This window comes from Alligator sinensis, unplaced genomic scaffold (genome assembly GCF_000455745.1).
Source record: "Alligator sinensis unplaced genomic scaffold, ASM45574v1 scaffold1778_1, whole genome shotgun sequence".
NCBI classification, from domain to species: Eukaryota; Metazoa; Chordata; order Crocodylia; family Alligatoridae; genus Alligator; species Alligator sinensis.
Window position 1 is genome coordinate 13,559 of NW_005843529.1, and position 16,105 is coordinate 29,663.

Sequence of the window (16,105 nt, forward strand, 5' to 3'; positions counted from 1 at the left end):
CTCAGCCTCCACCAGGAAAGTCCCGGGGCCACTCCAGCCCCAGTCTGTAGCGGCAGCCCACCCTGCTCCACATGTACATCTGGGGGCACACACCCCCCATGTCCTCCCAGGGTGCACATAGCAGTAGGAGCTGCCCCATGCCTCCCTGTGTTCCCCGGACAAGCGGCTTGTGGCTCTGTCCTGCGGCCCACCCCAGCTGTGCAGCACCTGCCCCAGCCCCAGCCCTGCTCCCTCCCTCACCGCGGGGGCCTCTATCTGCACCCCACCATGGCCCTTCCCTCACAACAGACTTACCAGCCAGACCCGGCTGCTCTCCAGCCTGCTGGGCTGCGCTCCTGGCTGCCTGCGTGCTGCACTCATGCACGGGGCATTTATCAGCCCCATCAGCCAAAAAAGGCCAATGGTCGACACTGTCAATTTTCCTTATATCGGTGCTGATCCGATATGGGACCGATGTATCGGTGCACCTCTACCTGCGGCCCTAACAGATCTAACTACTCCAGCAAACCCAGTGTGTAGACACAACATCTGGCAGCAAGAGTTGCTTGGAGATTATACCAGTGCAAGCCTGTCCTTTGCCAGAATAAGCTGTGCTCTCACCATGGGGCTTTGTTCGAATAGCCTTCCTGGCAGTGCCTTTGCAGTGTCCACTAGCCTTCTGCGTCTTCTCTGACTAGCAAAAGGGGGAGAGGAGGCTAACAAACTTCCCTCCCTTTGTGGATAAGCCCAGTGTTGTCTCGGTGGAAGGCACCATTGAGAGACAATGCACCAGTGTGATTCGTGTCAATGGACTGTGGAGCCGTCCCCACCACTGCTGTACACATCACTGAGCCCTGGCCATCCAGAGCCATTCTTGGGTAAATTCCCAGCCTACGCCGGGAGCAGATGCTGAAACCTGTGGTGCTTGTGAAATGGGCCATAAAGTCCTTCTGCCTGGCTGTGTCTTTTCACATAAGTGTCACTGCCAGGGACAGCCCTTTGAGGCTGTCCTCGCGGGAATGCCCATACGATGCCAGGCCAGTGCAAGCAGAAGGTTGCACACCTGGGGTGTCAGGGCAGAGCAGAGTGAATGGAAGCAAGCTGGTGGTGTGCCTTGCTTTCCAAGAGCAATGCTTTCTCTAAGCCTTGGCCTCTTCACTCATCTTGAACCAATACATGCCACCCTTTCTCTCTAGGTTGAAGTTGGGTTTCATGTTTCAGGACATGACAAGGTAATCTGGTACAGAGGGATCAAGTCAGCACAAGAGTTAGGAGCTAAGCGGTTATAGGTTTGCCATTCATACACATTGCAACCACAGGCAAGTCACTTCAATGATCTGTCCCCCATTTTACAGATAGGGAAAGGTTATTTCCTCATCTGCTTCCCAGGGCTGATGTGAAGAATCATTGGTAAAGATCTCTAGAAAAGCATAGGGGAAAATATGTTAACACCTCTCCTCCCCTTGGTGTCAGATCCCATCCAAAAATTGAAACCTGGGCACTTTTAACCAGCCCTGTTAGCCAGCATCTGACCCCATCGCATGCTGGGAAACAAGCAAAGTGGTGACACTGAACATGCAAAAATCAACTCTCTGCCACTTACTCTTCCATTTGTTTCTCCCTTCCACCATCCCTGGTCCCCGCCTATCCTGCTGTAGATTTTCACCACGTCACCCTCTCGCAAGGAGAGCTCCCGCATGTCCCGCGCTGCAAAGTTGTACCGCGCTACTGCCGTCCCTATGACGCGAGGTGTGAACACTGTGGGTGGACGAGGAAAGGGGATTAGAAGCTGGCACAGCTGGGAGAGGTCAACTGAAGCCTGGGCAAAGCTAGACTAGGTTCAGCCTGGGTTTTCACCAGAATCCTCTTTTCCACTTCAAGACCAGGGCAGCAAATCAGCTCTGCGGCCTGAGAAAGCAAATCCAGTATCAGGGCAGCTCCATTTTAATTCTTCAATCACATTTGTACTGGAATCACAGGGCTGTAGGAGATTTCCAATGTTGGGTTTTCCATTATCAACATCTCATTGATCTCTTAATAAGTCTCGATCAGCTGTACCACTCCATTAGTCACTGGATGGCCAGGAAGGGGACTGTCTAGTAGGGGCTATTACCTTCTCCTTGAGTATTGCTGAAGGTGGTTGGGTTGAGAGCCAGCTCAATGGGAAGCAGTATAAAAGTCAAGGTTTTATAGGAACAAAGGAAACAAACCAACAAAAACATATATTTCAATGTTATTCCCATCGTATCTGCGGGGAGGGGGAAAGTTATTGCTCCAAGTGCCCAATGGGCTGCTCCAAAGGGAGATTTCCAAAAGGAGTTTATATTTAAGATGCCTCAGAATTGGGAATCAGATCGATTCTTTCCAAGCAAGCTGAGCAATACCTGGGCCTTGGAATACAAGGCCAATTACTTAGCCTGATAGTGGCTGGGATGGTGGTCTTGGGAAAAGGGCCCCAGGTTCTTGGGTCATGGAATAGGGTCCATCTGTGTGACAGTCTCCTGGCAAGGAGAAAGCTCTTCCTAATCCCAGCTGGTTATAAATGTATGCTCCCAAGCATGAGGTTTGAGAGGCTCTATGATATCAGAGGAGCCCCCAATTTTAATCCAGTGAGCGAGGCAGCGAGTTGGGGATGTTGGCTGCTAAGAATGAGCAAGAGCTGGTCAATGGTTTATAACATGCAAGCAACATTCATGGCTCAAATTGTCTCTGGGACCGGGAACTGAATTGATATCAGGTGGCAGCACCAGGTGGAGTCCTCGGTGGCTTCAGGCCAGGAAAGAGGAGGGTGGTTTCCTTTGGCACAGAGGAGCAGAGGTCAAATGGGTCAAAAAGGTGAGGAGTCCCACCTGGATCCTGTGCGCTGGCAGAGGGAAGTGGGGGTTTAATGGCATGAAGGGATGTGACTTTTGTGATGGTGCTTTCTCCTTGTCACGAGATGTGCATGCTGCAGGCAAATAAAGAAGGAGAAAAGGGTCCTTTCTGGAGATCTACAAACCTGCTTACATTTGGTTTCTATCAAACAGTCCTCGAGCCTGAGGACCTTCTAGCTGAACTTAATACATTTCCAGAGGTTTCTGCAAACCAAGGTTGAACTGGCGTTGGGTGAAGAAAGCTTTGCCCAGGTCTCCAGCTCTCAGGATAGAAGGAAATGAGGATGGCAACAGAGATGATTAATACACAGAAAATACAATTATTGCAAGGCTCATTCTTCCTAGCCAGGGTGCCAGGCTAGAGAATGGAGCGTGAATTATGAAAGCTTTGAACTCTTTCATCAGCAGCTGGCATTTCCAGCAAATTTAAGTGGGGGGGGAAGAATTGCTTTATAAAATGACTTACAGAGCTCAGCACAATGAAGCCCCAAATCAGGGTGACAAGACAGGACTATTTTTAACCTGGCAATAAAACCCAATAAAAATGCCTCCACCTTTTAAAAAATACCAGTACCAACAGCATCTTTGACACTTGTTTGTTCTTGGGGAGTTTGCAGCACTCAGGAGCTCGGCTTTAATTTCTGCTGTCCAAAATGAAGAAAAGGCCCAAAGCTAAAAGACAAAGAGCTGGAGCCCAATTTGTTTCTTAAAGTGCATTTTTTGCATCTCATCTTTTAACACATTTCTGGGCAGACCAGAAAAGGAGGCTGCTTATTCGTAGTACGTGTGAGTGGACAGGGTTTAGCGATGAAGACACCACCCCGCTTTCTAAAGAGTATGACTTCAGCAAAGCAGTTGTTGACCTCTCGGGCTCTCCGCGGCAGCGCTGATTAAAAAGCTGCAGAGCAATGCTGATAACACCAGAGTTCAAAACTATTGGAAATGTAACCCTTCTATAATTACGGCAAGGAAAAACAGGGCTTTAACGATGGTGTGATGGCAATGGCCGTTCTCAGAGACACGCAGGGAAATCCGGTCACGCTTGAAGCACACAGTCAGATCCCAATGTATTAGATTGGCATCTTTTTCTCTCCCCTCTGTCCATATTTTAATGTTTCCCTGGTTATCCTTCTGCCCTCCCAGCTTGTACCCCAAGAGGTGCGGGTATGGCAGTGGATCTTCTCATTCAGATTAGAAGGGACAGCAAGGGGTTTTAGGCAGGGGTCCTGCGATTGAAGGCTTTCAAGCAGGTGACTTTTGTGTCACATCAAACGGCAGGCAGAGACTCTGCGACTGCAGAGACGGCCGGTAGATGGTGCTTTCGGCTCACGAACAGACGGGGCTGTGTACCTGACCAGAAAGGAGTAGAGGAATTCTGAGAAGAAAAGTTGAGGCCCTGAGGACTGAGAAAAGAAAAGTTGTAGGAAGCACAGGAAGCTGCAAAGAGGTCAGAGAGAAACACAGAGAAGCAGAGGGAACACGAATTAAAAAGGAAATGAAACCCCAGCCATGCCGTAAAAGCTAACAAAGAAAGATAAAACAAAGCATGCAGCACTTGGTCAGAAGCTCTCGGCGGTGGCAATAAGGCAGCAGAAAAAGCTTGGACAAGACTGCGAAGGCAGCTAACCTAGCTAAAATACAATGGCCAGATTTGCTTTTACTCATACCAGCATAAATCAGGAGGGAGATTCCCAGGTTTGCTTCTCATTTTGGCAACGTTGGCATGAATCTGCTGTCACTGGCCGTTGCAGAAAGGTGGCTAGCACTAGCTGAACACTGTCAATCAAAACCCTTCCCTGCCTCTCCGCAACAGAGAAGGCCATTCCTTGTGGTTGAAATTCGATTTTTACACCTAACCATTTTCAATGTTAAACGTAAGGTGATTTTCATAAGCCAACCTCATTCATCGTTCCTTTCTTCCTTCCCCTCTTTTGGAGAACAGGAAAAATTAAAGGAATGCTACTTACTAAAATGACATTTTTTTCAAAATTAAAAAACAAACATTGAAAACATTCAATTTTTGAAGCTTTCAGAGAAAATGAATTTTCTTTTGATGTCAATTTTTTCTGAAAAAAACACCCCATTCATTTTAGCAATCAGATCTTGGTTGCTGGAAGAGTTTCGCTGGGTTTGAAATGAGTCTAAACAGACTATTTTTTTAGTTAGGCGCAGAAGCATTTGCAGTTAAATAGGCAGGATGCTTGTGTCTCCCGCTGAACAGGTCCTCCTGCTCCTTTTGATGGGCTTCTGTCCTTTTATCTTTATAATGAAGCGCCTGAAATTTCTCAGGTGGAGATCACTGACTAGTCTGATTTTTGGCACACCATAATTGGCATTTGCTTTGGCAATATAGGGGAGATCCTACAATGTGCAGAACCCCCGCCCCGCTGCAGAGCGGAGCGCACTTTGCACCTTGCAAAACCATAACCGTAGCCCGTTATGCAAAAAGGGGCTGGAAAATTGGTAACGGGATGCATCAGCAGAAAATAAACCCCAAAGTATCACAGCCAACAAGGTCGTTTCCTGGAGGATGTTTGAAATAAAGGCTCCAAATGAATTAAAATGAAATTTCCTCCAAATGAAAGGAAAGAGAATTCCTCTCCCATGAGTTTCTTCCATGTCTGACTTTACAAACTTCTTTCCCACCTCCCATGTGATCTCACTCCGAGCCTCATCCTTTCAGCATCTCTGCTGGGGGCAGGACAGGGGGAGCCCAGCCTGAATTCACCTGCTTGGAAAGAAACCAGGACAGTGCAACTGGTAGAGCACGAGACTTCATTTCGGGCTCGAGAAGCCCAGATCCCAGCCTGGGCATATTCCTTTCTTGAGGTCACAGTAGAAGGGCTTAGGAGTCCCTTCTGGCCATAAAATCTGGGAACCCTATTTTGTTACTAGACGGATCTTCTATACTTTACCCCTCAGGTATTTCTCAAAGATATGAAAGGGGCACTGGCAGGGTGGTTTCCCACAGAAACGGCTGTGTTACATTGGATGTGCTTTGCTGGGGTGGTTAAGATGGTTGTTACCTGGGGAGCGAGCGAAGGTTCTGGAGGTAGAGCGTTCCCGCGATTTGTACGGGTACTTTAATGTTGTGTCCAGCTGTTTAAAACTCTCCTTCAGCGAGTGGGTCTGGTAGTACTCAACTAATTCCTGGAGAGAAGACATCATGTGCATTAGATTGTCACTGAGGTTCGGCAGGTCTCCAAACCAGCCAATGGTACCCACAGCCACAGCCTGGGAGCTGACAGGCAGCTTCAAAAACATACCAAGAGGCTTTCAAACTTTTTGGCTTCTGTGATGTGAATCCAGTTGTCCTTCTCCACCACCTTTATGTGTTTCACTTCCTCGTTAAACCTGTGACGGGAATCACAGAAGCTCAGAAATCGCCTGACACATAGGCATTCGATTATGCCTCACTGGGCACGTCTACACATGTGTGTTTACTGCGCAGTCACCAAAATGACTGCACAGTATGGGCGTGCATCTACACATGCATGCCCATACTGTGCAGTAAATATGGTGACTTATGCTGACTTGAGCATAAATTTGATCCCTGCATCATGCAGGGATCAAATTTATGCCTGACTAGTTACTGCACAGTAATGCACGTGTAGGTGCATTACTGCGCATTAACTCTGTGTGGGGATTGACTTGGGATTAATTTTAGTCTCAAGTCTGTCCACACACAGTGTTAATATGCATACATTTCATAGACATTAGGGCTGGAAGGGACCTCGGGAGATCATCGAGTCTGGCCCCCTGCCCCAGGGGCAGGAAGTCAGCTGGGGTCATAGGATCCCAGCAAGATAAACATCCCAATTTCTCTTGAAGGTGTAACAAAGTAGGTGCTTTAACGCCTGCACGTGTAGACACCTGCCTATTCCCACTTACTGCGCAGTAACTTTAAGCCGGTGTAAATGCACATGTAGACACACCCACTGTGTAATAGTACTCAGTGTTTTTCTCTCTATTGTGAACATTAATGATTTGTTTCAACCTCCTGGCAGGCATGACCATATTCCCCATTGCAGATGGAGAATCTGAAACATGAGGTTAAGTGAGGCGAGGTCTGAGTCAGAGCTGGGAGCAGAACTCTCCCATTCCTGGCTTAGTCCTGCATGAAGTACCCACGAACCTTAGTAGCCATTTGTGGGGTCACAGGGAACTAGCTGTTCAATGTAAGACCATGCTACAGCCACTGCCTGATGCCTGAACTTCCAGAGGAGCTACTTGAGTAATCCAGAAATATTCCGATTCCAACAGCCCAATACCAACATCTAACTGGCCCTTCATCTCAGTCCTTCTACTTGGTACTGGTTTGATTGCTTCAAATCCAGCAAGGACACGGTTATCTGCTCCTACAGCTGGGCATCAGCAGTAATGCATCTTAAATACATGCCTCCAAGTCGGGTTAATCAGGGGAGCTGCACTTGCTATTTCAAAAGAAGGAAGAAAGAAGCATCTTCTGTCGAAAGTTTACCAGCCTCTAATACAATCGGGCTGTCATAAGAATCACGAGATTTCCTCAGGGGCAGAGCCAGAGGAGAGCGAGGCTTGCACATTCAACAACGTCATGCTCACAGGCACGGCCTAGATTGCTACCAGCTCACTCCACCATGCTGTCCTGTGTTCCCTGGACACTTTATCTCAGCTCCATTTGTGCAAACGCCCGCTGTTTCATATATATATAGTAAGGGGTTGGAAGGGACCTCACAAGATGATTGGGTCCAGCCCCCCTGCATGAGGCAGGAAAGACAGCTGGGGTCAGGTGATGCAGGAGTGTCTTTGGACATCTTCCACTGGGTGCCAGGTCGTGGCAGAAGCCTTACTCAGTGTAGTAATGTAGGTGGCTTATACTCACTTAATGCTGATTGCAAAGCGTTCAGCCTCCGCTGGCCTCTCCCGGATCAGGTATGTCCCACTCGCATGTGACTTCAGCAGGTTGTCGGCCTGCTGCCTCTCCATGTTCCCTGCAAACCTAAATGGACACATCCTTTAGGTGCTGCCAACACAGAGCAGCCAGGTACCATGCGGGGAGGGTTGTCAGGCAAGGCTCTGTTAGGTACCGTGTAGAGTTGTACAGCACTTTGAATTGTACGGGGGTTAAACTTTCAATAAGTTATTCCCTATTGATCAGAAAAAAACCGCCTCCTTAAACAAAAAGGAGCAAGGACTTCTCCATTGTATTTCCCCCACTTCTGCATTAAGTGACAGCACGGTCCTTACACTAGGAGCTACTCTTCTATGATCTCACGAAAGCCTTATAGGCCCTGGTTCTCTACTTGCCTTCCTCACAGACCATGCTGTTTGACAGCACCCTCCAGAGGTGATAAACCTCCTTTCTGATCTCGGGCACAAAGATATTGCACTGCTCTAGCATGGTACAGAATTTGCATATTAATAATATTAGGTCAGATTTTTTTTTTTTAATTATCACCTTAAAGATTTGCATTGTGTAACAAAACAGTCCACTATTCAAGGGCAGTTGGGAGGATCATTCAAGAAGGTCTGATCAAGCTCTTTATAAGCAGACAAGAAAGTGATCAGAGGTATTTAAATCACAAGGAACTACTTTGCAATTTAAGAGGAAAGATTTAGCGACACAGAATGCTTTGAAGTCCCTTGATTTATACAGCTCCTAGAAAAATCACATGGATTGAGCAGGAGTCCCCAGATGAATAGATTTTTGTGAACTTCTTTGGGGGTTAATTTAGGACTCGGGAAAGTAAAGCACCGACAGAAAGAGCTTAAGGGCAGAGGTGGGGATATACGAAGCGCAGCTTTTCCTGCAATGATCTGCTAATGCTCTATACTGACCTCCTGCATCCGTCTCCTGAGCAGGGGGCTGCCAATCATGTCAAGAGGCACATGGGACAAATAACACAGAGGAAAGTATGATGGCATCGACAAATGCATTTCTACTTGTGCTCTCATCTACAGCCATTAATGACGGCACCACTGCCAGGCCCCCTCTACACATGCAGGTAAAGACGCAACGGGATCTAACGTGCGAGTCACACAATCACACCACCTGCCATACCACACACACAGGGCAGGAGGTGCGATTGTGGGATCGCACATTAGATCCCATCATGCCTTATTGCTGGGGTAGGGGGAGCCCAGGCTCCCCCTGCACCGGCAAGTAGTAGTTTCCCAGGGTTGGGAGCCCCGTGCACCCCAGGTGAGGGGCCCCCAGCCATAGGGGTGTCCTATGCAACCCTAGGGCTGGAGCTCTGCTGCTGCAGCGATCTCCCCTTTCCGGAGGTGTAGGGATCCCACAGGGCCAGAAGATTGCTGCAGGGTGACCCCTCTGCCTCGGGGGTGTGGGAAACCCCTGGGCCTGGAGGATCACCGTAATCCTCTGGCCCTGGGGGTTTCCAGCATCCTGGAGCCCTATGTATCACAGCAACCATGATCCCCAGGCTCCAGTGGTTTCCCACACCCCCAAGCCCTAAGCATTACAGCAGCCATGATCCATAGGGCTTGGGGGTGAGGGAAACCCCCAGACCCTAGGGATCAGGGCTGCCACCATCCCTAGGGATCGGGGGGTTTTCACTGGGCATGGCGCACCCCTGCAGCTGGGAGCCCCACAGAGAAGACTCTGCTACATGTGCAAATTAAAGCTCGATAGCAACCCGCTATAAAGTTAGTACACGTTTTTGAAGTCTAACTTTATAGCTGGTTGGAGCTTTTTATTGTGTGATAGCTACTTTGCACGTGTAACCGTGGAACACCTGTAACATGTAGAGGGGGCCCCATGGATAGCGGTGGGGCTTTGGATTGGGCTCTGAATTTAGACTCCGCTCATCAGCAACAAAATGCTTATGCACCAGCGCAGTCGACCATCTTTGCCCTGTTCGTCTGAAATTCCCACAGCTTGCTCTGCATCGATAGCAGCTAGGAAACAAAAGCAGATTCTCACTCCCGTTCACAACTTGGTATTACACAGCGGATGCGTGACAAAAAAACAAAATTAGAAGGCCAAGTCAATATATCTTTATGTTTGTCATAAAGTATTTTTATCTGTAGGTCCAATTTAACAACCGACTTACCAAGGGTACGCGGTGTAGTCTATTTCTCTCGACGGAGGCCGGCTGTTGGGAGGCTGAAGCAAAGAGAATAGTGCTTATTACTGGAGAGCACAGATCTAATTAGGTTATAGATCACCTTGGATATGCTCCTCTCTGGGAGTCTTTTTATATGCCAAGCATTTTATGAATTATTGTCTTCGGAGTTGGAGGAAGGGTGCTACAATCAACTGCAGCTCTGTTAAACACGCCACACAAAATAGCTATGCTGAGTGGACCATGGCCTTCGATTTATTTGAGCCCTTTATTGCCAAAAAGCAAGTGAAAGCTTTTAAAACTTGCGGTGAAAACCAGGACATAGGTTTTGCACTGTATAATTGTTCTCAGAGCAGATTGCAATGTTGGCTAAGCATGGAAAAAGCGTGCCACACAAAGGAAAGCAACTTTCCAGAGGGGCAGAACTGGGAAAAGACGCAGACTCCTTGCCCACTACTCAGCCCCCTAGATCACACTGCAATGCTGACTTGCAGAATAAGCCAGCTGCTTGTTTGTAGATGATCTGTTTTTTGATGTCAAAGTCCAAACGGGAAGAGGAGGTAAGCAGATTAGTCATTGGCAGTAATCCCTCACCAGCAGCATCCCGAGGTGCATGGCCGAAGGTTGAAATATTATAAGCAATGGCCAAAGGTGCCACCCAGTCAGGGAGATGACATCTGGGTAGAACTGCTGCCAAACATATCACCCAAAGAGACGAATGGCGATTGCAGCCAGGGCTTCACTAGAAGGACTGGGGAGAACGTGTGTGCACATTATTTTAGATTAAAATAAGCATAGGTCAGATCCATCTACAGTGTTACTTGAAGAGTGATAATAGCATAAGCGGCTTGGGCTGCCCCCCAAAACTGATGCCGACAACGACTAAGGCCGAGATGCAAGCTGGGGTTTTCAAGTGCGAACACAGGACTTGAAACTAAAGCATTAATTTGGAGGATTGTTCACCGGAGGCTGCAGCACACCTCTCGGCTAAAGCACTGCTTCTAGCTCCTGCTGAGCCGCTGTCAGACTTCCTTGTTTACTTGATTTTCATGTAAAGCTGCAAGGGAAGAAGCACTCCATTGCCAATGGCCTGAAAGTCTCCTCTCCCAGTCTGTCCTGCCCAGCAGACTTGAGCCACAATAGCAAAGCCAAGGCAGGACAACGTCCCATAATGCCAGCAGCAGAAACATTGCACACCCATCGCAGCAAATGGCTCTCCAATGGTTTATCTGACAGCAAACCGTCAGGCATTTTACTCAGTTCAGTGAAGAGATGCCATTTAGAGTGATTAAAAATTGAAAAAAAACCCAACCCCATGGCACACGGTATTTATGTGGTTTCAAGACACGGCACTACGGTACATCAAAGCAAATCCTTTTGGCCTGATAAACAAGCATGGCTGTCTCTTTAAGCAAAATAACTTGCACGCTTCATTCAGAATCCCTTGGCAATCTCGCGTGAAATATCTGAAGAGGAACCAACGCAGGCAGCTGTTCCTGCTTCCTTGACTGAGCTGAGCCTGCCGGCAAAACTCACACTTCAGGAGGTGTTGGAGTCTCTTTCCTGGGCATAGCCGGGGGTTCCCGACAAAGTGCCGCCTTTTGAAGTTGCCCTCTGGAGAAAGGCATCAAACACCTGTGCTATGTGACATCCTTCCCTCCCCATAATGTGCATCTCCCCCTCTCAAATCAAGCCCCGGCAGGGAGGGGTGTAGTCGCAAATGGCCAAGTGCATTCCTGGAAACCCAAAGCGACTCCCTTGCAATAAGCAGACATGTCAAATATCCTATAGACTGTGATTTAGATGTGTGTGCTTTATCAGGGTCCCAGGTCAGACCCCTACTTTCCAAGCATCCCCCTTGCACGCTGGAGACGCTTGGATCCAGATCTCGGTGCTTACCCTGGCGTCCACAGGACAGGGCTTTACTGACGAGCTGGGGAAATAACCCGATTTCTTGGTCTGTATTAACCTCCCCTGTAAAAAATAAGCGAAAGACAAAGATCAGCACTGGGGAAAGTGCTTGCAGGGGCATGTTTTCAGCACAGCGCTAGCAGGATGAGACAGACTGCTCCGGCCACTGGTGATTGCAGGCTGCATCCCTCCCTGACCCAGCCTCCCAAGACGTACCCTTGGAAACTCTGACCCCGCGAGATCACACGCCAGCGGCCAGGGCTACGAGTGCCGTCAAAAACAAATCAGAGGACTCTTGAGATGACCCAGCTGCCACAACTGAAGTGTCTCTGGACATTTCCCAACGGGCAGCTCCGCTCACCTCCCACCACTGGGAATCCGGGTCCCCTCGCAGCAGCTCTATTACATCCCCAGTTTGAAATGTTAGCACTGGTTTCCCCGGAGGAGCTGGGTTGCCATGGTAATTCTGAACTGCCACCATTTTAGGACCTAGAAAGAGAAATGGAAGAGCAGCTTCGTTAATCGTTTTGTTAAAAAGAACAAGACCGGTTGTCACCGCCACATCCCTTTGTGACCCATCCAGCCGTTGTTACTACAAGCACCCTTTGTGACCCTGAGCATCAGCTGCCAGGATGTGTTCAGCAGAGATCGTGAAGGCTAATGGGATCGTTAATGATTGTGGTACCATAGTGGCAGGGCATCCTTCCTGAGCATGGGCCACCTTCCTGCTCCAGACCCATGCACGCCCCTTAGGTAGTGCCAGCATCATCCCTGCTGCTCGCTCGCAAGCAGACTGGAAACTGAGGCACCTTGAGGCGACTGCAGGGAGAGACCCCCAGAGCAGCTTCACCTGGATTGGGAGCATGCACGCAGGTCGGGCATCCCTGCAGAGACAGGCTGCCGCTGCAGTATAAGCATGCCCACGGAGTTGCAATTAGCCTGAACTAAATGGTTCATTTGAGAATGAGCAGCAATCAGAATAAAATGTGGGCAGATAAAGCTGGGCCGGACGAAACCCCAGCTCCGGACTCTGGGGACAGGCATCACCTGGACTTGAACACTGCTGTTTCGGGTAAGCTCTTGTCGGCCAACAAGCTACAAACAAACCACCATAGTAAGCACCATAGTAAGCACCAAAGACTGGGATTGCAAAAGGGTCAAATAACCACTCGGTTCCCACAGGGTTTCAGTGGGGCTGGGGACACAAACTCCCTGTGGTCTCTTTGTAATTCTCTGCAAAAGTCCATATGCTTTGCAAATGATTGCACATGAAATATTCCTCCTCAGCTGCATTCAGCCAATAATACTTGTTCTTAACCCTTTCTTACAACAGCTTTCTCCCCCAGCCCGGATCAAACAGAAGCAATAGGCCTTAAAAGCAATCTTTTAAAGATTCCCAGCTAGGGCTAGGTGAATTTCTCTTACAGGAAAGAAGCCAGACAGTGCATTCGGGACTATCCCAGAACCACAGGCTGCATTAGCAGAGGAAAGTGCAATAGTGACCAAAGTGAATCATGATCTCTTCAGGAGACAACTGCAGGAGTTGCACCATGAATTATTACAACCACTGTGCTCTGGGCTTGCAATCTTACAGGAGGATGTTCCACGCCTGTCCGCCTAACCGGGCTCTCTGCCGAGACAAGATTGGTTTATTTCCAGGGAAGATCTGGCACAATAAATTTCCCCCACTCTCTTTGGGAAAGAACAGTTATTTACGGGAAGCAGAAGTCTTCCAAGCAGTCAGCCAAGGAGCCAAACAGCACAAATGCAATAAAGCAAGGCAGTATCAAAATGTCAGTTGGCATGGGATGGCACTGGAGAAAACCCTTCTTGTGGTTTTGGGCTACTTATTTGTAGAGGAGGAAGAGACTTAGAAGGATTCTCACAGAAGACCAGCTGGCTTGGGCTCAACTCCATTGCCTGTTTTGTGCAGAAAGCAAGGTGCCCTTCTGCAGATATCGAGGCTTCTTATAATAGAGAAAACAAATGTGCTTAAAGGAGGAGGAGGAGGGACAAAGGGGAGAGGGACCTATAGGTGATAGGCAGGAGCAAATGTCTCCAATAGGGCTTTTCATGATGTCACTATTTTTTTTGGCAGTGGGAGATGGGGGAGAAACGTCCTCAAATGACATTAGGTGCAAAGCCCAGAGAACCCCCTTCCAAAATTTGCCCACAAGCTCTTTGAACCAGAATCCAAAGGTGCCACCCCCGCACCTGCCCTTTTTTAAAGCAACAAAACCAATGACGCCCTTACCAGGTCCTACATTTAACGGGTCCTGCAGAGAGAGAGAGAGAGAGAGAGAAAGGAGCAGGTTCAATTAGGCTTATTGCTACTGAATGTACTGGAAGATAAAATACTACATTGTGCACCGGAGCAAGCTCTGCTCTGCCCTTGCTACCACAAAGTCCCACAAGCAGTTGTGGCAGGAGTCACTGTTTTCCAGGGGGCAGGGGAATACGGCGTCATTCCTCAGAGATAACCGTTCACGTTTAGGACAGGAGAGTTTCAATTCTCTGTAGGAGCAGACTTCACAGATAGACAAAGGAAATACCGGGATGAGAAGTCATCCCCTTAACGCCCCGCACAGGTGATCTGAAAATCAGCATCGCTGGCAGCTCAGTGGGTGAGTATGCCCGGTGCTGCCCACCACCAGGGGAGGGTGAGGACAGTAGTATTTTAAAAAACAGGCCAATTTGAGCTAAAACAAAAGATATCTGTCACCGGGCCTGATCCTACAAGGTGCTCAGCCTTTTCAGATCCTACTTAAGTGAAAGGAAAGCTGGAGCATTCAAAGGTAACCAGAAACATTTAAAAGAAACCAGGAGCATTCAGTTCCCGGTGGGATCAGACCCAGGTCAGGAGGGGCTCAAAAGATCATCTGGTGTTATATGTTCAGTGCCTGCTGGGGACTCTCCCCAAGGGCCACCTCTTCTGCCGAAAGCTCGTGGCAGTAATTAAATCTGGACCAGCGAGACGCAGCCGCAGTCGGCCAGACAATCCCTCCCCACGGATGGGCGTTCAGCGCGGATGAGACGGCCGTGAAACAAACATACCTGGTCTGCCGAGGAACCTGAAAATAGACGTTAAAATAAAAGGGTTAATTTAGGGAGAACCACATCCTGCTTGACATCTCACTCTGCTCAAGGAGACAGGAGCCAAGTGACTCCATGCACCAGCCTGTCTGTATGTGGTGGTGGTTTGGGAGCAGGAGAGGGCTGGTATGTTCATTAGGAATTAGAATAAGAACAACATCCCGCCATCACCACATCAAGCCAGATGCAGTAGTTATTATACCCTCCTCATTAGGAGTGAATTACTCCCTTCTTCCCTATCACTCGCACACGCATACGTACACACGCACACTTGCTCTCGCTCTCTCATCATCTCCATTAAGAACATGCAGATTATATCCCATTGTTCTGGCTGGTCACCCAGAGAAAGGAAGTGATCAATAATAAGAAAGAGTTATGATACTGGAACCAGCTTTAATAGAGAAAGCAATTATGTGTTAGTTTTTAATTATTCAGGAATAGGATGTAAATTTTTAGATGGAATTTAATGCAAAGAATAAAAGGCAAAGAAAAAGGTTTTGGATGATTCACAAGCAACCGAGTCCCTTTTGAAAAGCAGCTTAAGATACCGGGAGACTTACTGATCTTGCATGGTGGGATGATTTCCAAGCATTCTTTGTGAGCACCTGCCCCACATTGTGCGCAAAGATAGCCCTGGTAGAAAGTTCCTCTGTGAAAAGAGATGTTGGAAAGTCATGAATTTCATCTCCCTAATTACTTGCCCTCCTAATGACCATTTCCATTTTCTTTCATGTTCAATAATTTGTTTTAAGCTGTTCTTGGAGTTGTTGGCGGTAGTAATGCTTGTGGAAGACCCCAGGATTGACCCATTTTGAGTTTATCTAACTACCAGGGGTAAGAACACCCACAGGCCTCCACGCTGTGCTGAAAGAGCACCTCTTTGCGAACAAGGTGGCTCAATCTTCTTCTCCTTAGGCTCGAGGCTGAGGATTGAGCTTATACCTGCTGCTGTGCTGTTGTATACAGCATGGATATTTGCTCACTGGGATTGAAACCCTGGTTTATTTTCACTTTGGCCACCGGCCTTCACCTGATAGCAACCCTTCAAGCCAGAGCTAACTTGGAGATTCAAGGTGGTAGCCGCATGGGATGTGGCTCTTTTCCCCTCTACCATTTCTAACCCCCCCACCCTCCCATTACGCAGGCCACCTTATGAAAACTGGAAGTCAAGGTACAGGCCTGTTT

At 48.4% G+C, this 16,105-nt stretch overlaps 1 protein-coding gene across 1 annotated transcript in view; it reads right to left on the reverse strand.

The window, feature by feature from the left end:
- The window catches only part of VAV2 (vav guanine nucleotide exchange factor 2), a 75,158-nt gene that overhangs the window by 4,329 nt on the left and 54,724 nt on the right, over nucleotides 1–16,105 (reverse strand). The window contains exons 15-25 of the mRNA XM_025195475.1: nucleotides 15,481–15,569; nucleotides 14,882–14,898; nucleotides 14,082–14,103; nucleotides 12,189–12,316; nucleotides 11,816–11,890; nucleotides 9,905–9,957; nucleotides 7,714–7,830; nucleotides 6,119–6,206; nucleotides 5,879–6,002; nucleotides 4,203–4,289; nucleotides 1,583–1,737 (exon numbers count right to left, since the gene is read on the reverse strand). Of these exons, the coding sequence (XP_025051260.1) occupies nucleotides 1,583–1,737; nucleotides 4,203–4,289; nucleotides 5,879–6,002; nucleotides 6,119–6,206; nucleotides 7,714–7,830; nucleotides 9,905–9,957; nucleotides 11,816–11,890; nucleotides 12,189–12,316; nucleotides 14,082–14,103; nucleotides 14,882–14,898; nucleotides 15,481–15,569 (955 nt within the window). The remainder of the gene's footprint in view (nucleotides 1–1,582; nucleotides 1,738–4,202; nucleotides 4,290–5,878; nucleotides 6,003–6,118; nucleotides 6,207–7,713; nucleotides 7,831–9,904; nucleotides 9,958–11,815; nucleotides 11,891–12,188; nucleotides 12,317–14,081; nucleotides 14,104–14,881; nucleotides 14,899–15,480; nucleotides 15,570–16,105) is intronic.